General features: G+C 41.2%; 1 protein-coding gene across 3 annotated transcripts in view; it reads right to left on the minus strand.

The window, feature by feature from the left end:
* The window catches only part of LRP2 (LDL receptor related protein 2), a 769,913-nt gene that overhangs the window by 297,341 nt on the left and 447,924 nt on the right, over window positions 1-24,648 (minus strand). For all 3 annotated transcript variants that reach the window (XR_003857363.1, XM_029605680.1, XM_029605679.1), the window contains 7 exons: window positions 22,229-23,149; window positions 15,492-15,657; window positions 10,230-10,388; window positions 9,509-9,798; window positions 8,280-8,483; window positions 7,650-7,892; window positions 1,739-1,864 (listed from right to left, as the gene is read on the minus strand). Coding sequence is in view for 2 of the 3 variants with exons in the window: in XM_029605680.1 (XP_029461540.1) it covers window positions 1,739-1,864; window positions 7,650-7,892; window positions 8,280-8,483; window positions 9,509-9,798; window positions 10,230-10,388; window positions 15,492-15,657; window positions 22,229-23,149 (2,109 nt within the window). In the remaining variant the exon portion in view is untranslated. The remainder of the gene's footprint in view (window positions 1-1,738; window positions 1,865-7,649; window positions 7,893-8,279; window positions 8,484-9,508; window positions 9,799-10,229; window positions 10,389-15,491; window positions 15,658-22,228; window positions 23,150-24,648) is intronic.

Raw genomic sequence — 24,648 nt, forward strand, 5'->3', positions numbered from 1 at the left:
AACCCATTGAGACTATGATTAAGGTATTAACATCTGTTAGTACTTATACCCCTACATCTTTTTTTTTCTAGCATATAGAAAAAATATATTGTCTTACATCAGTGTTTTTTTTTGTTTGTTTTCTTTTAGAAGTCCTATTGCTAAACAGGCATACATCATGCAAGAAATTCCCTCCGAAAAATGTATACTCTTTTTCACTTTCACCTTATGACCTTTCTGCTTTATCTTTCACAAACTTTCTTCAATAATTCAAAAATTATATGAAAAGAATTAATGGTTAATATTTGCTTCTGTGTTTGGAGTATAAACTGGACCTTCATTTTCAGTTTTTATTTTATTTTTCTTGGGATGTTCTATTTCTTTGTGGGCTTGGTTGAATGACATAATATTAGATTCTGTTTTTTATTCAATGTTCATATTGCTTTTATGTGCATTATAATTTTTATATTCATTTTATTATGTATGTTCTGTTGTACACTGTCAGGATCCGTGGAATGTGTGGCTAAGCAATTATTTTAAATAAATAAACTTAAAATAAAAATTGTGAGAAAATCAGTGGAAAAAATGACTTATTCTATTGATTTTATCCTTTGTTAAAATAAACACTGACAGATTTGTGGGAAAAATAAAATAAAAAATGAAAATCAAGGTCCCTGTCTATAAAGTACATTTTAATACTCTGTCAACAGTAGACTTATGAATGCGACATCCTATTAAGAGGCTACCACACTAACTTCTATGAAGTGTACATGTACCACTTTAAATTCCAAGCAATGCAATACAATTTCAATTTACATCCCATCTTTCTAGTATAATATACTACTCAAAGTGGCTAACAGCAGATTCAAATTCAACAATTACAGTCCAGAAGTGCCAGAACTGAATTGCAGCAGATCAATAAAATGCCTTTATGAGATTTAAGAAAGGACCTGGGATCCAAGGTCTCATAATTGTTTCAACCAGTCTTTGTGCTAAAATGCCCATCTCTAAGCATGCTGAGAAGTGTAGTCCTGCTTTAAGAAAGAAAAATCCAAGACTACAAATCCCATGAAATGAATGTTAAGAAAAACCTAGCACTGGCTCAAATGGTCCATAGTAGTTTGATCTTTTGAGCAGTTCTGCAAGGATATTTAAAGAGCAATAAAAGGAACTGTTGTCAGAACAAACCCATTTTTTTGCTGGTATGTTTTATCAATAATGAATACCTTTTGATTCCATAGCAACACTGAAAATAAGCATGAGCACATATAGATACATGTGTACAGAAGGATGCACATAGGTATGTTTGTTGTATATTCAGTACAGCAAGGTTACAAGGAAAAGAAACAGAAAAACACAGTTTATAACAGCAGGCAAGGATTATAAGGCTCATCTAGTCTTCTCAATTTGCTTTAGTCCTTAGTTGGATTCCCTTTTTCATCAAGGATCCTCTGTGCCTGTCCTAGGCTTCCTTGAAAACTTATTATTTTAACCTCATTACTATGTAACAGTACAAAAGATCAGGCTTAGCTTTGTACTTGTAACAATTATTCTAACATACTACAGTGCAAATTGATATATCACTAAAGAATCAGTTTATTCCATTATTATCTTACATTATCTTGATACATAACTAATTCTAGCCCTTTTTTTTTGCTAAGACATTGTACCACAGGTAGAAAACAAAAGAAACTATTACTGTACTGAATCTATCATTAGCTATCATGTTTGAAGATTAATTTGGGTGCTATCATCTTACCACAGTGAGTGGGACTCTCATCACTCATGTCCCCACAGTCATTATCTCCATCACACAGATAAGTACGAGGAATGCAAATGTTGGTACTATGGCATTTTGTAAATCCAGATTGGCAAGTGCGCTCAGCTGCAAAAGAAAAGCATGAAGTTAGTTTAAGTCATCTCTTTTTATATTTTTGTCCTAATAGTTTTTTTTCCTGATCCAATGATCTTCCAAGTTCAATTGGTCCTCTGTATGGCAGTACATAGCACTTGCCAGCCACTGAGCCAGTCCTTAAAGCTATATCTTAAAAAAAAAAATTAAATTAAAAAAAATATATATATATCTATATATATATATATATTATATATATATATATATCAAATGAACATTCACAATGCTGTCATACTTTTATATGTTTCATTAATCAGTCCCATATTTCAAACGGTTCTTAATTCAGTATTGGTTTCCAAACTTGCCCTGGGGACCACACAGTCAACCAAATTTTCAGGATATCAACAATGAATATGCATGAGATAAATTTGCATATTACTGGGTCTCTGATGTATGCAACTGCACCTCATGCAGATTCATCAACTGCACCTAATGTAGATTCAGTGGGAATATGAAAATACAAATGACAGCAGGGTTCCAAGAACAGGTTTGGGAACCAAACCATGAGGTACTAAATACTTCCTCATGGTGCATGTATAATGAGGGTAAGAGGGGTGGGTTAGGGATAGAAAGCAGGACTAAGGAGACAAATGTGGTAGGAAGATTATTCTCAAAATATTACAGTACTTCAATAAAAATAGTATATGTGGATCCTACATGCTTTCAAATTGTGTAATAGAAAACCAATTTTGTTTTAAATACAGAATTAGCCTTTACTACTTCACTCTGCAGCAAGGCCTAGCCTCCTCTGCTATTTGAAGAATTCACTGTTGTCATTTCTAGCTTTTTAGTCTTCCTCATTTCTACTCCACCATCTTGGGTATACACATGTCTGGGAACCTTTGATTTCCGGTCACCCTGAGATTTCCGTAGATTAAACCGGGGGGGGGCAGGGGAACTTTCTCCTTCCTCTCTCACACACACGTTTTTTCATGCTCATACATGTGCTCGCAAACACATAGATGCTGTCATAATTGCTCTGTCATACATGCTCTCTCATACATACACATCCTCTCACCCATATACCTGCTCTCACAATTGCTCTTTCACACACAAACACACACACAGATGTTCTCACACATACCCAGATGCTCTCATATTTGCTCTTTCACACAAACACATGCCCTCTCATACATACACATTTGCTCAGGCACATGCATAGAGGCTCTCTCTCCCAGATGCTCTCTCATACATATACATACACTTGCTTTCACCCAGAGACATAGATGCTCTCACACACGTTCACACATGCACATACACACACAGATGCTCTCTCATACATACACACACATATAGATGCTCTCGCTCACAAAAACTCATGCTCTATCACATACACACCCATATATGCTGTCCTTCAAGCTCAGTCTCCCCTTTCTGTTGAGGCGGTGAGAGGGACGAGCTCAGCAGGCAGATGGGAGCCTCTTATTTTCTTCTGCTAGGCCTCTTCTTTCCTCCTGCCACCAGCAGGCTGTGCTTCGCCAGTGGCAACAAAGCCTTTGCTCTTCCTCCTAGCCAGGCCTGGTGCTCAAGGTGTGCAAACCATGCAATTGCATGGGGAAGCACACCCGGGGGGGGGGGGGGGGTGGCAGCCTAAAAAAGAAAGAAGAGTGCCGCCCAAGGATCCCCATCCCCCCAACGCCAAAGACAAGAAGAGGCCCATGCATGCATGAAATACATGAAATCAGCATGAAGCAAGTGCTGGCTCCACAAATTTTGAATACCACGAGGCCGGCACAGAAGAAGGAGCAGCAGCTGAATGGGTTCCCTCCTGCTCCCAGTCGCATCATGCACAGGCTTCTTCTTGCCTTTGCCGATGGTGAGAGCGGTCCACCAGTAGCACTCATGGCCTGCTTTCTTCCTCTTACCGCCACCAGCCATAAAGCCTCTTCTCTTCTTCCTGCCACCAGCATTGTGGGTTCTTCTCCTATTTCGTTCGCTGGCAGAGGATGGGAAACCTGCCAATGTTTAGCTAAATATGTATCAGGAGGCAGCCACTGGGTGTTTGGGGTAGCACTTTTTGCCGCTCCAAAATTTTGCTGCCTGAAGTGGCCGCTCTCACTGCCTCACTATAGAACCGCCCCTGGGTACCCAGAGTTTTTGTTGTTGACCTGGAGACCCAGCAATTTGTTCAGAATTCTGAAGTCTCTGGGCAAAATCCAGAGAGTTCCTAGGTATGGTTATACAAGACGACCATACAAGATCCCACTTAATTCCCTCTATCACCCCACCTTTTCCATGTCTATTCTATGAAGCTCTGTAATAATCTAAATTGTCAGCAATAACAGCAAGGCTGTTGCACAAACATCTAGCCTGGCAGGTTCCCTGCATAGATTGCTGGAGAGATGTGGCTATGTTACATGAGTACCTGAGTTTCCATTAAGACTTCTAGTTATTATTGTACTTGCAGCCTGCCAGACAGACCCAGCTGCTAATTTGATTCTCTCTTTACAGTCTGATATGAATAGCTTCCCTGTGTAGCCTGCCAGACAGATCTGGCTATATGAGCACTAGGACATCTAGTTATTACTTCTACTTAATAAAATACCTGCAGTCTGCCAGACAGTCTCAGTTGCTAGTCAGCCAGCCAGACAAGCCCAACAATACAGCTGTCTGCGCTTCTGCCAGGAATATTTTCACTGCTTCCATATGTATCACTTTGACATTCATTCTGGCAGTCTCAACACTCATTGTTAAGCACGTCCTCTTAAACTCTGTTACTATTTTACTCTCCACCACCTATCCCAGATGGGAGATTCATGCATCCCTTACACTTTTTGTGAAGAAAAAAAAAAAAGAATTCCTGACATTTCTACTCAGTCTACCCTTTCAGAGCCTCATATCCTTCCGTTCTCTTGTTCTAGAACTTCCTTTTCCTTTAAAGAGGAATTTATCTTGTGCATTATCAATTGCTACCTTTCAAGTATTTGAAGTGAGAGGAGTAATGGTGGTGGGGCCACTTGGCAACAGTGATCATAACATGATCAAATTTAAACTAATAACTGGAAGGGGGACAATAAGTAAATCTGCAGCTCTAACACTAAATTTTAAAAAGGGAAACTTTGATAAAATGAGAAAAATAGTTAGAAAAAAAACTGAAAGGTGCAGCTGCAAAGGTTAAAAGTGTTCAACAGGCATGGACATTGTTTAAAAATACAATCCTAGAGGTGCAGTCCATATGTATTCCGCGCATTAAGAAAGGTGGAAGGAAGGAAAAATGATTACCATCATGGTTAAAAGGTGAGGTGAAAGAGGCTATTTTACACAAAAGAAATCCTTCAAAAACTGGAAGAAGGATCCATCTGAAGAAAATAGGATAAAACATAAGCATTGTCAAGCTAAGTGTAAAACATTGATAAGACAGGCGAAGAGAAAATTTGAAATGAAATTGGCCATAGAGGCAAAAACTCGTAATAAAAACTTTTTTAAATATATCCAAAGCAAGAAACCTGTGAGGGAGTCGGTTGGACCATTAGATGACAGAGGGGTTAAAGGGGCTCTTAGGGAAGATAAGGCCATTGCAGAAAGACTAAATGAATTATTTGCCTCCGTGTTTACAAATGAGGATGTTGGGGAGATACCAGTTCCGGAGATGGCTTTCAGGGGTGATGAGTCAGACGAACTGAACGAAATCACTGTGAACCTGGAAGATGTAGTAGGCCAGATTGACAAACTAAAGAGTAGCAAATCACCTGGACCAGATGGTATGCATCCTAGGGTCCTGAAGGAACTCAAAAATGAAATTTCTGATCTATTAGTTAAAATTTGTAACCTATCATTAAAATCATCCATTGTACCTGAAGACTGGAGGGTGGCCAATGTAACCCCAATATTTAAAAAAGGCTCCAGGGGTGATCCAGGTAACTATAGACCAGTGAGCCTGACTTCAGTGCCGGGAAAAATAGTGGAAACTATTCTCAAGAACAAAATTGTAAAGCATATAGAAAGACATGATTTAATGGAACATAGTCAACATGGATTTACCCAAGGGAAGTCTTGCCTAACAAATCTGCTTCATTTTTTTGAAGGGGTTAATAAACATGTGGATAAAGGTGAACCGGTAGATGTAGTGTATTTGGATTTTCAGAAGGCGTTTGACACAGTCCCTCATGAGAGGCTTCTACGAAAACTAAAAAGTCATGGGATAGGAGGCATTGTCCTTTCGTGGATTACAAGCTGGTTAAAAGACAGGAAACAGAGAGTAGGATTAAATGGTCAATTTTCTCAGTGGAAAAGGGTAAACAGTGGAGTGCCTCAGGGATCTGTACTTGGACCAGTGCTTTTCAATATATATATATATAAATGATCTGGAAAGGAATATGACGAGTGAGGTTATCAAATTTGCAGATGATATAAAATTATTCAAAGTAGTTAAATCACAAGCAGACTGTGATACATTGCAGGAGGACCTTGCAAGACTTGAAGATTGGGCATCCAAATGGCAGATGAAATTTAATGTGGACAAGTGCAAGGTGTTGTATATAGGGAAAAATAACCGTTGCTGTAGTTACACGATGTTAGGTTCCATATTAGGAGCTACCACCCAGGAAAAAGATCTAGGCATCATAGTGGATAATACTTTAAAATCGTCAGCTCAGTGTGCTGCAGCAGTCAAAAAAGCAAATAGAATGTTAGGAATTATTAGGAAGGGAATGGTTAATAGAACGGAAAATGTCATAATGCCTCTATATCGCTCCATGGTGAGACCACACCTTGAATACTGTGTACAATTCTGGTCGCCGCATCTCAAAAAAGATATAGTTGCGATGGAGAAGGTACAGAGAAGGGCAACCAAAATGATAAAGGGGATGGAACAGCTTCCCTATGAGGAAAGGCTGAAGAGATTAGGGCTGTTCAGCTTGGAGAAGAGATGGCTGAGGGGGGATATGATAGAGGACTTTAAGATCATGAGAGGTCTTGAACGAGTAGATGTGACTCGGTTATTTTCACTTTCGAATAATAGAAGGACTAGGGGGCATTCCATGAAGTTAGCAAGTAGCACATTTAAGACTAATCAGAGAAAATTCTTTTTCACTCAACGCACAATAAAGCTCTGGAATTTGTTGCCAGAGGATGTGGTTAGTGCAGTTAGTGTAGCTGGGTTCAAAAAAGGTTTGGATAAGTTCTTGGAGAAGAAGTCCATTAATGGCTATTAATCAATTTTACTTAGGGAATAGCCACTGCTATTAATTGCATCAGTAGCATGGGATCTTCTTAGTGTTTGGGTAATTGCCAGGTTCTTGGGGCCTGGTTTTGGCCTCTGTTGGAAACAGGATGCTGGGCTTGATGGACCCTTGGTCTGACCCAGCATGGCAATTTCTTATGTTCTTATGTTCTCTTCCAATTCTTCTCTGTCCCTCTTCTCCTCTAGAACCCACATGCTTAGATCTCTAAATTACAGAAATATTTGGACTATCTTTGCTTGCAGTATCATGTTGATTATAAGCAAAGTTCAATGTACTAAATTATTATCATATAACATTACATTTTTCTGGTTAGCAATATTAGCAAAAATGAACTGAAATGGGAACAAATCAAAGTTGCATATCTATGTAAAGCATTGACATTAAACAAAATATATCATCTATTTTCAAATTCTGGGGCTTTTGGTCAAAAAATATAAATTCCAGCTTACTTTTTATATATTTTTAATAGTGATACATAAGCAAGCAGTGAAAATAACATGAACCTAATGATAAAATCACTCAACTATAACAAGCTCAGTATCCAAGTGCCCATGCATTTGTTACCCATTACTTACGGCAATTTCTCTCATCCGAAGTGCCATTGTCAAAACAGTTGTTAACCCCATTGCAAACATAGCCCAGAGATATGCACCGCCCATTGTTGCAGGTGAATTCTGTGCTGGAGTCACAAGTTCGGAATAAGCAGCCCTGTTCATCGCTATTGTCACCACAGTCATTATAGTGATCACATCGGTAATGATATGGTACACACCGCCCATTGCCACATGTGAAGGCTGTGGGTAGACAGGTGTGAAAAGCTATAAATCAAAGAGAAATACAAAAAATTAGAGAGAGAATATCAGCTTCCTAATGTCACTATATAAGGAGCATATCAGAAATGCAGTACTCTTCTATTACCTGCCAGAGCAAAAATGGCTGCAAAACCGACTGCATGAAAAATGAAATACATAGTTGCATTAGTCTTAGAAAAATTACATTCTTGGACTTTGTTTAATCCACACATAGTACACACATAGTACATACATAGTAATGTTAAGGACACACATTTTCTTATTACTCATTCACATTTGTGGTCAGTAACAGAAGCAGCAGTTTTTCATAGTTACAAAAATGTAAAATTGTTTTCAAAGAAAAATCAAGACACATTCAAGTTGGGTATGTAGTGCAATGCTTAAAGGTCTTACCACACACACTCTCTAGTTCGTCACTTCCATCACCACAGTCATTGTCATTATCACATTTCCATCGCTCTGGGATGCAGTGTCCATTTAAACAAGTAAACTGTCCTCCTTCACATCTAGTGCCATTGTCTACAATGCAGTGCTTGTTATTATTAGCCAAATACCAGAGACCTGCAGCCGGACACTGACACTCGGCACCACTGGGGCCTGTTGGATTAAGGCAACAAAAAAGATCAGAATGTCCACAAGATCAAGTTTGATTCTCACTATATTGCTCAAAATTCACATCTAGTAAGTCACGTGCAATTCTCTCTTCACTACTGAGGCAAGAATGATCCAAGACTATTTTATTTTGACTCCTGCTTGTCTAAATCAGTCCTTAGAATAACAAGTGTGCAATGCAACATATTTGTGATTTCTTTCTTCGTCCAAAGTGTGAGAACATTGGGGCTCTTCATGCCTTTGGGTTATTCATGCATGGTCTTGAAGATTCTTGATACAATCATGCACATATCATCCATTCTACCGTTTCCATTTTAACTGATACATTTTTGCTCTCACTATGACTTGGAGAAAGACTATGGGGCTCATTTATTTGAAAGTTTTGTGCCTGTTTTATGTCAGTGTTTTCCTTACTAAAAATAATATGTTCTCCTTGATACATTTGGTGCAATTTCTGCACTATAGCAAACTAGTAAATAAGGACCCTATATATTTTATAGGCTCAAGAGAAAGAGAATAGCAAAGTCCTTAAACACAATTAGGTTAATTCCTGCTCCTGGAATATAATTTTTTAAAATGATATACTGTATTTGGATCAGCTTAATCCTCTAACTTTTAGAGTATGATCATGTAACAGATTGTGAACTATTTATAATAATCCAGAGGACCAGGGAAAAACAAAACCTGATTTAAGATGGAAGGGATTAGTCAAGGCTATTTGATAACCCTTACAGCTCTTCAAGATGTCATTATCTTCCCTTCTTACTGCCAAAATACTCAGAGAGAATGTTACAGAACTTGGAAAGACTCCAGAGAAAGAGAATGGAAAATAATAATGCAGGCAACTTGTTCAGTGCTCTTTGAAAACTTGTGACAAGATCTGTCTCAATCAGCTGACACAGAACTGCCAGGCCATCAAATATGTTATATTTACTATATTATTTAAATTCTAAAATAGTGCTCTGCTTTCTTATACATTTATTTTTTATGCCTATGACTTTTTTCAGTACCTGGTGCACAGATGTGACTGCAACCGCCATTAAACTGGTCGCAGGGGTTGCTGCATTGTTGCTGTTTGGTTTTTGACAGAACATGAATATCCATTGGTCTCTGAGGAAGATTCTGAATCATTATAATCTGGTCCGATCCATCATGTTTGTTGGCTCTGTACACGCTGCGGGTGTTCCAGTCTGTCCAGTAAATGTGCTGGTCATACAGGGTCATGGCAAATGGATACACAGCTGTGCTAACAATCACTTCACGGTTTGTGCCAGTTAAGGAACAGCGTTCAATCTTTTGTCTATGGCAAATCGATAGGAAAACCTCTTTAAACATGTATACCAAGTGTGAAGTCCGTTTTCATGTCCAAACATCTGCATGAAGCAACAATTCACCTACCTGACTTCATGAGAAATGTACAGTAATTCATTTGATTTCTTTTAACATATCTGTTATATATGAAGATGGTCTTTATATAGTTTTAATGAATACTACTATTTCTCTAACTTCAAATGTTACAATAAAAGCCTTAAGAAACTAGATTCATTTGTACGATGAAATTAAAATAGATCAAAAGTCAAAACACAGTCATAAGACAGAACGGGGCTTCTTTAGTTCATTAGTTTGTTTTGCTTTGCTTAAAAAACACTTCATAATAGGTATTTTTACAGCATAATAAAGGAATGCAGGTGCATAAAGGACGTGAAAAGAAAGCTATATTCAGATACATACAAATTAGCATCAGCCCAGTATATTCGCTCCTCTTCATAGTCCAGGGTAAGTCCATTTGGCCACACCAAACTGGTGTTCACAATATCTGCTCTGAAGTTTCCTCCTAATGTGGCTCGTTCTATCTTAGCACTGGTACCCCAGTCAGTCCAATACATGTATCTGTCAAGGAAAGCAATGTGTAAGGATGCTGAAATGATTGAATTAACTAGCAGTTTGGTCTGGCAGGCTGCATATAAGGTAATAATCTTATGGAACTCCCTTCTAATGGAGATAAGAACAATTGTAGAGCAAATCTTTTTCAGAAAAGCTCTCAAAACCCACTCATTTCAAAAGGCATACTCCACTCGAGTCCTCCAGCGTTGTCATAGATATATACCTGAGTCCTTCAGTGCTCTGATATGCAACTGATGTTTTGTTTGACTTGATGTCAATTTTCTTTGTTTTAATTTGATTTTATTATGTATGTCTTTGGTGCCTCATCCTGAGTGATGGAAGGGTGGGTAACAAATATTTTAAAATAAACACTTGGGAACGCAAGTGCTTACATAGCCAATTCTGTCTGGCAGGCTGGAAATAACTGGAATTCCTAGTGGAAACACAGGTACTCACATTGCCCAGACCACCTAGAAAACTACACACTCCCCATGTTGATCAGTGTGCGGTGGCAGCAGCAGTTGGTAGTGCGGCAGGCTGTAGTGTGGTGGTGGTGGAGTGCCATCCAGCAAGCCATGGAGACCTTGGAGGCCAAATGTTCTGACAATAGCCACGCTGGTGTTTGGTGGCTGTCTGGATTATTGAAGGACCTTGTGGTTAGACATGGGAAGGGAAAGGAGCTGGGTATAAACTAAAAAGGAGATCTTGCAGGACAGGAATAACTAGGAAGACTGGATGGGTTATTTGGTCTTTTTCTGCCATCAAATACTATGCTACTATCAGCCAAAGTTTAAATCAGCCACGCACGTAAAAATCGCCACTTACGTGCATGGCTGGGCCCTACTCATGCCTCACGTATTTTCAAAAGGGCCTGGCCACGTGCATAAGTGGCGATATGCATACAAGTGCCGGGCCCTGAGAAAGGGGTGGGTAGGGGCGGGGTGGGGTGGGGTGGCATGAAGTGTGCGCCGGCAGCTGGCCACCCTGTGTAAATTACTTCTGCTCCGCAGGAGAAGTAAGTAATAAAATAATAAAATAGAGGCAAGGTAGGTTAGGTTTAGGGGTGGGGAAAAGAGGGGAAGGGGAAGGAAGATTAGGCAGGGGGTTAGGGAAGTCCCCTCCTAGTCCGCTCCTTAATTGGAGTGGATTGAGAAGGAACTGGGGAAGGCCCAATTGCGTCGCTGCACGGACTTTTCAAAAATTTACCCTCCTCCTTGAGCGCACCACTCGCACATGCGCGCGTGGATTATAAATCTGGTGCGCAGTCAATGGATTTTATAACATGCGCACGCTAGCGCATGTTATAAAATCTACCCCTATATTTTCAACAAACATTTCACATGACTCTCAGAGTACAACAGCTTCTTGTTTAAAAATAAAACTATAAAATGCTTTTCATTGACTTACATACTTTACTTAGCAATATTTGTTTTATCAAAATTCTTTCAACTAAAATAATCTCATGAGACAGGCACACCTATATGATGATAAAAATATAAGGTTGCTGCATACAAGATGCTATTCATGTAAATAGCAGACATGCAGTCCAATGATCCAATAACAATCTAGAATAGCGTGGCAGCTTCAAACAGCACATTTTAAGAGTAATTTTCCAACAGCCACATAGATTTTAAGGATACTTCCCAGACATTTTATACCAGTTGTCAAAGGGGAAGTATATACAGTATGCACTTTCCCTTTGAAAATGATCACAATAATGTACATGTAACCCTGCCCTGCCTAGGACTGCAAAAAAGGGTTTTGACTTCTGGAGTGTTCTTCAATAAGAGTGCAAAGAGATGTTAGTGCTCTGCAGTATGCAAGGTTGGCTCCCTTCCTTACCTTTGAAGGATGGGTGGTTATGGGAATATAAATATTGCTTCAGCATGGGGCTCAGGACTAGCGCTGAGCTGAGTTGAAGAATAGAGTTTGAAGGCTGAGGAGATTTACAGGATTCTTCACCCAGGAGTCCAACTAGGTAGTAAATGTTGAAAAAGTGAGTTATGAGAGGATTTAACTGCTTACACCATCCCAGATGTAAAGAAGTGGTGTGGAAGAGAAGTTTAGACCTTCCAGAAGGACTCAAGCCTTATGAGGAACAGGAGTTCAGCCTGGCTGGGGAAGCCCAGAGTAATGGTGAGGAGATTACCCCCAAAAACCTTGGGGGTAAGGTCTGAAACCCTGAAAAAGCAACTGAGAAGTCTGCTTTGAGATATTTGAATTGTTCTGCATATCTACGTGATTGTATTTATTAGGGATGTGCAATCATTTTTCCCAAATTAGGCAATGTCAACGAAATTGCCTAATTCGGAATGGTTCGGGAGAACCTAAAAACGATTAAATGTTTTCCGAAATTTCGGAAAATTTTCATTTTGAGTTAGAGCGCACTAACTCCCGATAGTGCGCACTAACCTGAAAATCGGGGCCCCCGAAAAACAAAAACCCAGAATCACGGGAAAAACGAAATTCCCACAGGGGACCCCGAAACTAAGCCCGATATTAAATTTATACTTGAAGCACATCTCTAATATTTATTCTAAAATTCTACCCATTTCCTCAAGAGATGGTTTGTTTGGTTTTTTTTTGTTTGGACTGTATTATGAAACTCCGAACCTACTTCCTGATTTTAGATAATAATTTTTTTTTTTCAATAAATTTATTTTTTTGGAACAACAACAGAGGTGTGGACCCTTTGTTTTGTGTAAGTCTCCCCTTGGGCCTCCCAGAAGTTTTCCCAATTTGGTGAATTCTGTTGCGACTGAATCCATCCCAGGATTATAGAAGTGTCACTCACCACCCTCTGCAACCACCAAAGGTGACCCATGTGAGAAAGCAGAGTTGCTTACCTGTATAAGGTGTTCTCCCAGGACAGCAGGATGTTAGTCCTCACATGTGGGTGACATCATCAGGTGGAGCCCTGTCACAGAACACTTTGTCAAAGTTTCGAGAACTTTGACTGGCCCACTGAGTATGCCCAGCATGGCACTAACCCTGCAGCAACCAGAGGTCTCCCCTTCAGTCTCGTTTGTAGCAAAAAGTATGAGGGAAAAATAAAATAAGAAAACATAACGAACCCAACTCCATGGGGTGGCGGGTGGTATTCGTGAGGACTAACATCCTGCTGTCCTGGGAGAACACCTGTTACAGGTAAGCAACCCTGCTTTCTCCCAGGACAAGCAGGATGACAGTCCTCACATGTGGGTGAATAACATGCTACAGGCTGCCTCATATTAACTAGGTCAAGCAGCATCCAACATGTGCAACAGGCACAACAACTGCGGTGCTGTTGGCAACAATGAGACAGCCTGAAATTCACAGCGGGTCGTGGTAAGATGAGTTGGGTCTGGCGCTGGTAATAAAGGGCTGCGAAGGGGTGGAGATAACCCCATATCACAGATTGGCAAATTTTGGGCATCGTTAATGAATAGTAGAGTGTTACTGACATTGCCATGGTCCTGATGAAATACCTTCACTCGTCCCCGAAGTGGAAGGTCAGCTTGCTGATGGCAGATTGCAATGCATTGTGCAATGTAAATGAAGATAGGTTGCACCTCCACTGCAACTCCAGGCTACTGATGTTGAAGAAGAAAGAGTTGAGTGAATTCATGGTGGACTGCGGAGTGTGCACTGAAAACGTAAGTGCGTGTCTACAGTCCGAGAAATATAAAATCTGAGTATTAGAGTGAGTGCAAGGCTTTGATAGAGTATATACAGGTTTACGTGGAAATCAGTTACCATCTGAGGAAGGAATGTAGGTGAGTGTGCAGAATACCAGGTTATGGAGGAATGTTATGTAGAGTGAGTAGGCACAAGAGCCATAAACTCATCGAGTCTGCGAAGAGATGGAATGGTTACAAGGAAAAAATAATTTCCTTTGTAAGGTATTGGAGTTCACAGGAACGTAGTATAGGCATGATGTTGTAGTGCAGAGAAAGCTGAAGCTGAGGGGGTGAAGGCTCTGAGAGCAGGTCCTCGGAACTATGTGAAGAACAATCAGAGGATTCATCGTCCCATGGGTTATAGGGATTTTCTCCTTCTCCTGGTGGGCCTCCTGAGGGAGGATATATGTCAAACTCAACAGGGCGGCCAGGCCTCGATGGATGACGAGATGGCTTCAATGGAGGCTGCAGCGGCTTCAATGGAACCGGTGCTGGCATTGAAGTGGTAGAGGTGCATTTAGGCACCGATAGCCCTAATGGTCCTGGTATGGGTTCCAGCATCGGTAGCTCCGATGGAGGGATCTGGCCGGGAACAGCCTCTTCCTCATCAGAGACCTCAATGGACGACCCAATGTCATCGTGTCTGATGGCATAGGCTGGGTCAATATGGCACCGATGAGCATGTCTAGGCGCTGGAAGAGCAGCGCAAATATAGAGTGCACCACGTTCGGTGGCGGTACAGGGGCCGGCACTGGTGGCCTTTGGAAGTCTCGAAGGGCTTTTAGCACTGCCTCTTGGACCAATGCAGAGGTCCAGGCTTGGAGAGAGTCAATAGCATAGTCAGGAAATGCACAGGAGTCCGTAGCTGATACTGAGGCCCCGAGGGCGACTTGAGGATGGAGCCAGCGGCCCACCGCAGCCAGGGATGAGGAACCAGGCACTGGATTCGTCTGAGAAAGGTAAGGGGGTTGGGCCGCGGGTTTGCCGCAGCCGGCACGTGTAACAGACATGGCTTTGTTTTAAGGATGGGAATTTAGATACTCATGTACTCAAGAGGTAGAAAAGCAGAAATGAAGATAAATGGACAGACAAATGGGCCTGTTGGTCTTTATCTGCCGTCATTCACTGTATTACTATGTAACAATGTATTGGGTTGTAAGTTAAGAAAGAAGACCTGAGAAGATCACGCTAGACAATCCAAAGGCACAAGCAAACCTATGTTCCAAAGGCAGTTTATGCTAAATTGAGTTCACGTTTGCATAAGTTAGAAAATAACAAGACTGCAAACGTATTTGAGACAATATGATATCACAAAGGTAAAGCAAATACTTGTTAGCAATACAATAAATATGAAAATGACAAAAAACACTGTATATATAAGCTGGTGTAAAGGCAGGCCTACAGAATGCAATATTTGGTTAATTCTGTTTGTGATGAAAGTCATACATACCCTCTGCAAGGATCCAGCATGATAGCCCTGGGACGGGGAACACGTGCAATCACTGTGCGATTAGATCCATCCACTGCCATTGAGCTGATTGACTGGTTTAAGTAGTCGCTAAAATAAATCCTCTTATTGATCCAGTCATAAGCTATGCCATCGGGAGCACCCAAGTCTAAGACAGTCATACCAACATACAGTTAGAGAAATTGAATGGGAGCAACTTACACACACAGCTTTCCAAACTATACAAGTAGAGATAGGAAACATTAACCTGAATGAAGTTCTACATGAATAGCGAATATACTGTTGTGCTATTAGGTTTGCCTCTTGATATATATTTGCAAATCTTGCGTGGAAGTTTTGCTTTCATGTAACTTCACAAATATTCAGTTTTATCATTTCCATACAACATAATTTACACTTTTACCATGATTCAAAAGAATTTTCTACAATTTACTCTAGTTAGATCTGAAAAATACTTACTAACAATTTGCACACTTACATCAGGTTCACTGAGAGACAAAAAAAAAGGATAACTTTTTAACCCAGGAGTAACAAACAAAACAAAACAAAACAAAACAAAGGGGCATCCTTCAGAGGGTGGTGAAGTTAAGGAACATTCTACCAATGAAATAAAACCATAACTCATTACTTTCTGTCATTCAATTAAATATAACTATAAAACTGTCAAGAGAGTGCTTAAGCCATTTTCCTGATGTTTAGAGAAAATCTTGGGGGGGTTTACGAAACTATTCTTAACCTCCAAGGAGAAATTACTACTACTTATTGGATGAGCTTCGTTTTTTTCTACCGGGTCATTTTGTGAGTCGGACGCTTCAGGTAAATTTCGTTTTTCCTCGGTTAGTTTTTTTGGAAAAACGAACAAAAACTAAAACGGGGAAAATGAAATGGTCCCAAAAACGACGGCGGGAAAACGAAGCTCAAAAAAACCCACCCCAACCATTAAAATTTACTATAATACATTAAATACAACACCCCCCCCCACCATCCCGATCCCTCCCCAAGACTTACTAACATCCCTGGTGGTCCAGCGGGGTCCCGCGATGATTTCTCCCTCCGTGCCGTCGGGCTTTTGGGCCTGCCTCGCATCAAAATGGCGCCGATAGCCTTTGACCTACTATGTCACAGGGGCTACTGGTGCCATTGGTCAGCCCCTGTCACATGGTAGGAGCAATGGATGGCCGGCGCCATTTTGATGTGAGGCAGGCCCAAAAGCCCGCCAGCACGGAGGGAGAAATCGCTCGCGGGACCCTGCTGGACCACCAGGGATGTTAGTAAGTCTTCGGGAGGTATCGGGATGGTGGGGGGGGGGGGTTGTATTATAGTCAATTTTAATGCTTGGGGTGGTTTTTTATTTAAAAAAATAAAATGTGTTGAAATTGCCTAATTCGCGATAAAAGAAGCTCATCTTTACTACTTACCTGACAATTTCCTTTGCTCTAAGGAAAGCAGGCCAATCCACGAGTGGGTTATGTAGCTCTAACAGCAGATGGAGATGGAGTAAAGCTGACATCACAGACATATAGCCCTGCCCCGACATCACCCTGCCAGTATTCTCTGGAAAAGCCAAACTGTGGACAAGCTGATTGTACTTGAACATGACTATTAATAGCCACAACTCATACTTCCAACCAATTGGGAACATTGAGCTCAGACAAAAAAATTAACAATCACTAATCTAAGGGGCTGATTATGACACTTACCAGTCCTTCAATAAATAAACAGGAACAACACTCTGTGTCGTCCGTACATAAGGATGAACTAAAGGCAAGTCTGTAGCCAAGGGCAGCTTGTGGATTGGCCTGCCTTCCTTAAAGGAAAGGAAATTATCAGGTAAGTAGTAATTTCTCCTTCCTCTGCACTCAGGCAGGCCAATTCACACAAGTGGGATGTACCAAAGCTACTCCCGAACAGGGTGGGAGGCTGCCCGCAGTCCAATCAACATAGCACATGTGAAGACGGCATCCTCCTGAACCCGAACATCCATGCAGGAAAGCTTGGAAAAAGTGTGTATGAAGGACTAAGTCACTGCTTGGCAAATCACAAAAGGAGACAATAATCATAGCTCTGCTCATGATACTGCCTGTGCCCTAGTGGAATGCACTCTAACTTACTTAGGAAAAGGAAGCTCTGCCTCCACCTAGGCGGCTGTGATGACTTCCTTTACCCAACTAGCTACAGTCACCCACATCACCAGTTCACCCTGTTTACTTCCACCATAGAGCGCAAATAGTCGATCAGACTTCCTGACTAATTTAGTAATCTTCAAGTACGGCATCAGATGCCGCTTGACGTTCAATGGCACAAAAGACGATACTCACTCGTCTCTAGCCCCATCCAGCATGGGCAAGGAAGATGTGGTAAACCTGACTGACAAACTTAAGAGTAGTAAATCACCTGGACCGGATGGTATACACCCCAGAGTTCTGAAGGAACTAAAAAATGAAATTTCAGACTTATTAGTAAAAATTTGTAACCTATCATTAAAATCATCCATTGTACCTGAAGACTGGAGGATAGCAAATGTAACCCCCATATTTAAAAAGGGCTCCAGGGGCGATCCGGGAAACTACAGACCGGTTAGCCTGACTTCAGTGCCAGGAAAAATAGTGGAAAGTATTCTAAGCATCAAAATCACAGAACATATAGAAAGACATGGTTTAATGGAAGAAAGTCAGCATGGCTTTACCCAAGGCAAGTCTTACCTCACAAATCTGCTTCACTTTTTTGAAGGAGTTAATAAACATGTGGATAAAGGTGAACCTGTAGATGTAGTGTACTTGGATTTTCAGAAGGCATTTGACAAAGTTCCTCATGAGAGGCTTCTAGGAAAAATAAAAAGTCATGGGATAGGTGGTGATGTCCTTTCGTGGATTACAAACTGGCTAAAAGACAGGAAACAGAGAGTAGGATTAAATGGACAATTTTCTCAGTGGAAGGGAGTGGGCAGTGGAGTGCCTCAGGGATCTGTATTGGGACCCTTACTTTTCAATATATTTATAAATGATCTCGAAAGAAATACAACAAGTGAGGTAATCAAATTTGCAGATGATACAAAATTGTTCAGAATAGTTAAATCACAAGCAGATTGTGATAAATTGCAGGAAGACCTTGTGAGGCTGGAAAATTGGGCATCAAAATGGCAGATGAAGTTTAATGTGGATAAGTGCAAGGTGATGCATATAGGGAAAAATAACCCATGCTATAGTTACACAATGTTAGGTTCCATATTAGGTGCTACTACCCAAGAAAGAGATCTAGGCGTCATAGTGGATAACACATTGAAATCATTGGTTCAGTGTGCTGCGGCAGTCAAAAAAGCAAACAGAATGTTGGGAATTATTAGAAAGGGAATGGTGAATAAAACGGAAAATGTCATAATGCCTCTGTATCGCTCCATGGTGAGACCGCACCTTGAATACTGTGTACAATTCTGGTCGCCACATCTCAAAAAAAGATATAATTGCGATGGAGAAGGTACAGAGAAGGGCGACCAAAATGATAAAGGGAATGGAACAGCTCCCCTATGAGGAAAGACTAAAGAGGTTAGGACTTTTCAGCTTGGAGAAGAGACGGCTGAGGGGGGATATGATAGAGGTGTTTAAAATCATGAGAGGTCTAGAACGGGTAGATGTGAATCCGTTTTTTACTCTTTCGGATAATAGAAAGACCAGGGGGCACTCCATGAAATTAGCATGTGGCACATTTAAAACTAATCGGAGAAAGTTCTTTTTCACTCAGTGCACAATTAAACTCTGGAGTTTGTTGCCAGAAGATGTGGTTAATGCAGTTAGTATAGCTGTGTTTAAAAAAGGATTGGATAAGTTCTTGGAGGAGAAGTCCATTACCTGCTATTAATTAAGTTGACTTAGATAATAACCACCGCTATTACAAGCAACGGTAACATGGAATAGACTTAGTTTTTGGGTACTTGCCAGGTTCTTATGGCCTGGATTGGCCACTGTTGGAAACAGGATGCTGGGCTTGATGGACCCTTGGTCTGACCCAGTATGGCGTGTTCTTAAGTTCTTATGTCGAAACCACTTTCAGCAAAAAGGAAGGTACAGTCCAAAACTGTACCGTCCCAGGAGTCACGTGCAGAAATGGCTCACAGCAAGATAAAGCCTGCAGCTCGGAAACCCGACGAGCTGAACAGATTGCCATGATAAAAACTGTCTTAAAGGTAAGCAGCTGCAAGGAAAGATCACGTAACAATCGAAATGCAGGACCCAAAAAATTCAAACCCATATTAAGGTCCCACAGAGGCACTGGTAACCACAAGGAAGAACAGAGATGCTTAACTCCCTTCAAGAACTTGGACACATCTGGATGAGAAGACAAGGCTCATCATTGACTCGCCCCTTTTAACAAGCAAGAATACTGGCAGGCTGATGTTGGGGCAGGGCTATATGACTGTCATGTCAGCTTTATTCTATCTCTATCTGTTGGTAGAGGTGCATAAACCAGTTGTGTGAATTGGTCTGCCTGAGTGAAAGTTATGGTTTGGGCTCTACCCTAATCTCCAACCCTTCACATTATCACTTAGCATGCACTCAGTGGTATGCAATCTTATGGTTGTCAAGGCCAAGAATATGAAAATCATATGATGTATTCTTTCAGCTTTCTCCTCCAGCTCATAGGCCAAGTAGTACAGATATACTAAAGCATGAAAGAGCACATTTTAGCTCCCACTGCAGAACATTTAAAGATCAGGTAAGAGATGATACCATAAAAGTATTATGTAGCAGTAAACTCTTGTCTTCCAACAACCCCAGGCAATTGAAGCTGCTTACCTGTAAAAGATGTACTATAAAGACAGCAGATCACCAGTCACACGAGTGAGTCACATGATCATCTATGGCACTCAGTGCTACCAAATTTCCAGAACACTTCCAGAGATAAAACAATACTTTAGCTGTGGAGGTGATGTGCTATAAAATTGTCCGACTGGATATGTGGGTAAACTTACACACACACACACACACACACACACACGTTGTGCATGTGCATACATGTATCTGCAATGAACAAAGGCATTTCTGGGGGCAGATCTGGGGAAGGGGTTGCACAGGTGCAAATTTTTGTATTTTCAAAAACATGCACATAACTTTTCTCAAAAAAATATTTGCGTACAAATTAATGCATAGTTTGGTGGCATAATTAATGCATAGCTTTTCAAAGGCAAAGTATGAGTGTATTTTTCTTTCCAATTTGGTGTAATTTATGTGCAAATGTGATTTCGAATTAATGCAGACTGTTACAAAATTACCCCCATAAAATCTACACTGCTATTGCGTGGAACTTCCCATGCTGCTGTGAATCTCTAACCTTTCTCAGTTCCCACCTAGCCAGCTTATAGAAGAAAAAGAACAACTCCCAAGGGGAGGAGCGTGGATACATTTGATTGATGTCTTCAGAGAACACCTGTTACATGTAAGCAACTTTGCTTTCTCAGAAAACAAACAGGTTCACCAGTCAGTGTTGATTTCAACAAAAAAGGAGAAAATAATACAACAGATACCAATAGGAGAACAACACATTTTTGTTGGGGAGACCCCTTTTATTTTTATATTGTTTTAAGAACATTGATAACAGGAAAGACAACTGAAAATAATAAAAACAGGATCTAGGAGGGAATTGAGCTCTACCCTACAAAAAAAGCAATGGAAGATGAAGAGTTCAAACCTAGTATCTTGACAGGAGGTAAAGTGGTGTGAATGTGTGGCCTAAACTGCACATCACAACCTTGCAAATCTCCTCAAAAGAGATAAACCACCATGGCCCTAGTGTGCTCCTCTAAGATCAATTCTGCCCAAGAAAAAGATACAGTCTGCTACCCAGTTGGAAACAGGTCTTTTGGGGGGGGGGTCAAAAGACACAAAAAACTGAGTGGATATTCTAAGGGTTTGCATCTGTGCCAGCTAGAAAGTAGCAGCATTTCTGTAATCCAAGACATGGAGAACATTTCTATCAGGAAGGTACTTTCAAATCTTGTTACCTTTTGCATACAGTTTGCTACTGCATGTTTATTAGCACTTTTATAAAATTAAAAAAAGTTCTCAGTAAGGGCACATTATTACATTCTCTGGTAAGGAAATCAATATCTTGATACTCTTGACTTTTTAATACTCTGACTGTCTGATACCTATGTCTTTATGTACATAGGTTTTTTAAGTTTGAGTGAGGATTTTGCCATTTACCAGATATATTTTTTGTGAAGGTATGTAGAGCACCTCTCAAGGCACAAAAATTGGTTTTTTTTTCCCCTTTTGGACATATTTTCTGTTTGTTTTACTACTCTATGCACTGAGTAAAAACAAAAATAATAAAACTTGACAAAGAGCTGACAGTCTGACAAGGAAACTAAGAGATAAATACTAACAAAATTCTTGGCTGAGGCCAGAAGAGAAGAAAACGGTCAAATGCTGAAGAAATCAGAGCCTGTTGGAAAAATATCTGACGGAGTCCATGGCAAAAAAGGAAAGAGAGTGGCTGTGGAGCCAGAGCAGTGTGGAAGTTCCACGCATAAGCAGTAAAAGCTTTCAACCTTTAACTGAAAGCTCTGGAAAGTTCACTCCGCTTGGTACCATACATGGTTATTTGACATGCTTGTATTAACCGGTGAACCTGCTAGTCTTCAGAGAAAACAAACTACATACATACTGCTGAGTTATAAACAATGTTTCCAGACCATTCCCAAAACCTGCTTGCCCATATTGTACCTGATGCAACGGTAGTGGGTCTGCCTGTTGGAGAATAAAGGTTGATGTAACTTATTCTGCTACGTCCTGCGCCAGCACTTTGTGTATAATATATTCTGTTATCCATGCTGTCATAGTCTAGAGCTACTGCAGTTCTAAACACATCCACTGTGCGAAATGGTGGACTGTGATTCTCGGGATCCAGATGTAAACTACGAAGTGAGGTCTCAAGGGCAAAGATCAGATAATCATCAGTTGAAATTGCACAGCTAGTGCCATCACTTCCTATTGTACCATAGGCACACCCACACTTCGGTGTTTGCATTCCAGGCAAAGCAAAACACAATTGGGAACATCCACCATTGTTCTGCAAGCAAGGGTTGTTGTTGACCTCTTGGGGTGACTGTCGTTGGAAACGACTGTCGTATACGGTGACATCTCTTAGCATATTAATGTTGTCTCTTATAACTGCTGGTTGCTCTGTATTTCCTGGTTCCTTACTAGCTTGGAACACTTTCTTTAGGTTCCTATCCACCCAGATGATAGTATTTTCAAAAACAGTAATGCCATACGGTGTTGGATAGCGACTCCCATAGCGTACAATTTCAATATCACCACCTTCAGGTCGAATTCTTGCTATCATATCTAAAGAATCATCCACCCAATAAATATAGCCATTGCTGTGATCCACTGCCAAGCCACGAGGTGTGATAATACCCTCAGATACAAGAACAGTTCTATTGGTGCAATCAAGAAATGAACGTTCAATCTTTGGGTTCTGCCCATAGTCTGCCCAGAAGATATATCTGTTCTTTGGGTCTACAACAATATGTCTTGGCATATCCACTGTGGTTTTCAGCAGAACTCGACGATAAGAAGTGTTTAACAGCAAAACTTCGATAAAGGTCTCTGTCAGGAAGGCATTTGTGAAGTAAAGGTTTCCTGTGACACAATAAAAAAAATATATATTTTAAACAATTTATATTCTGCATTCATAAAGAGTGTTCAAAGTGGATCAGAAATAAAAACATACATAAATAAGTGATAGCACATAAGTCAATTCTTAACCAAAGCAGAAAATGGTAGTCACTTGCCAAGTTACTCAATAGTCCAATTCAATCAATTTTTAATGAGGTTAAACACGAAGCCTAGTTGGCCTGGTAAAAACAAAATGTAGAACAACAAAGAAGAATTATAAAGCAGAGTTGCTGACCTGTAACAGGTGTTGTCCTAGGACAGTAGGATGTTAGTTCTCACATATGGGTGACATCACCAGATGGAGCCAGGCACAAAAAACTTTTGTCAAAGTTTCTAGAACTTTGACTAGGCACACTGAGCATGCCCAGAAGTCAGAGGCCTGAAGCCAGATCATGTGCCAAGCACCTATACCCACTGCAGCCACCCTTGCCATTTCATAGGCGGACCAGACCTCATGCTTCTCACACTCCAAGCCCTGCTATAAAGTCCTCCTGTAGCTGCTGTGGGAAGCGTTCCACCGACCCTGAACCTGCTTCCAGAAGTTCCTGGAGTACTGGTGCATATACAATTGGTAACAAGCAATATGCACTGCCAGCATGGAGCCTTGGAAGACCTTATTTCCCAGGGCATCCAGGGCCCTGTGTTTGCAGCCTGGAGAAGCCGAAGAGTGGGTCCAAGACCTCTTCACCACTCAAACCCTGTGGTAGACTGCACCAGGTACACAGCATCGGTCTTCCGGTTCACTGAGGGTACTGAAATAGGATGCTCCCAAAGCCAACAAACATTTCCTTCAAAATGTCATGTACTGGCACAACCACTACCTCCACAGGTGCAACCACAAATTGGAGGACCTCTGGCATTTTGTGTCTGGAGTCCTCCTCCATCAGAGCTTGAACAGGACTGACTCCGCCATGGTCTGCACAAAACCAGCAAATTTCAAATCCTCAGGATGAGATCTACACCCATCCTCTGGAGGCAACAGCTCAGATGGCAGGTCCTTGGAATCCTCTGAAGAGGACATGGATGCCTCATCCTCCCAGGGGTCATCCTCCTCAATCAGGCCACCCGGGGACTTCAGTGGAGAAACCGAGTAATACCCCTAGGCCAGGACCCCAAAAGCACCAGGAGTCTGAAAGGCATCAGAGGCATGGAAGGCACCAGCAGCCCAGCAGGTACCGGGCGCACCAAGGGAACAGGAGCCACTGGGGGCACCAAGAAACCTGATGGGATCTCAGGCAACATCGGCCACGAAGCCTGCCATGGAGGTGGGACCGTCTTCCCCGAAGGCCATCCCTCAATCGAGGAATCGGCCACCAGAAAAGCCTCTGTTCAAGGCACCATCGTTGTTCTCCGGTGCATCGAGGGCGCCCAGGGCACCGGCAAGGGCTGAGTTGGCAGCACACCTAGGAGCAAATCTAAGTGCTCCACAAATGGTGCCAGCATTGATAGAGCAGATTCTGGCG

The sequence above is a fragment of the Rhinatrema bivittatum genome, chromosome 6 (assembly GCF_901001135.1).
Source record: "Rhinatrema bivittatum chromosome 6, aRhiBiv1.1, whole genome shotgun sequence".
Classification (NCBI taxonomy): domain Eukaryota; kingdom Metazoa; phylum Chordata; class Amphibia; order Gymnophiona; family Rhinatrematidae; genus Rhinatrema; species Rhinatrema bivittatum.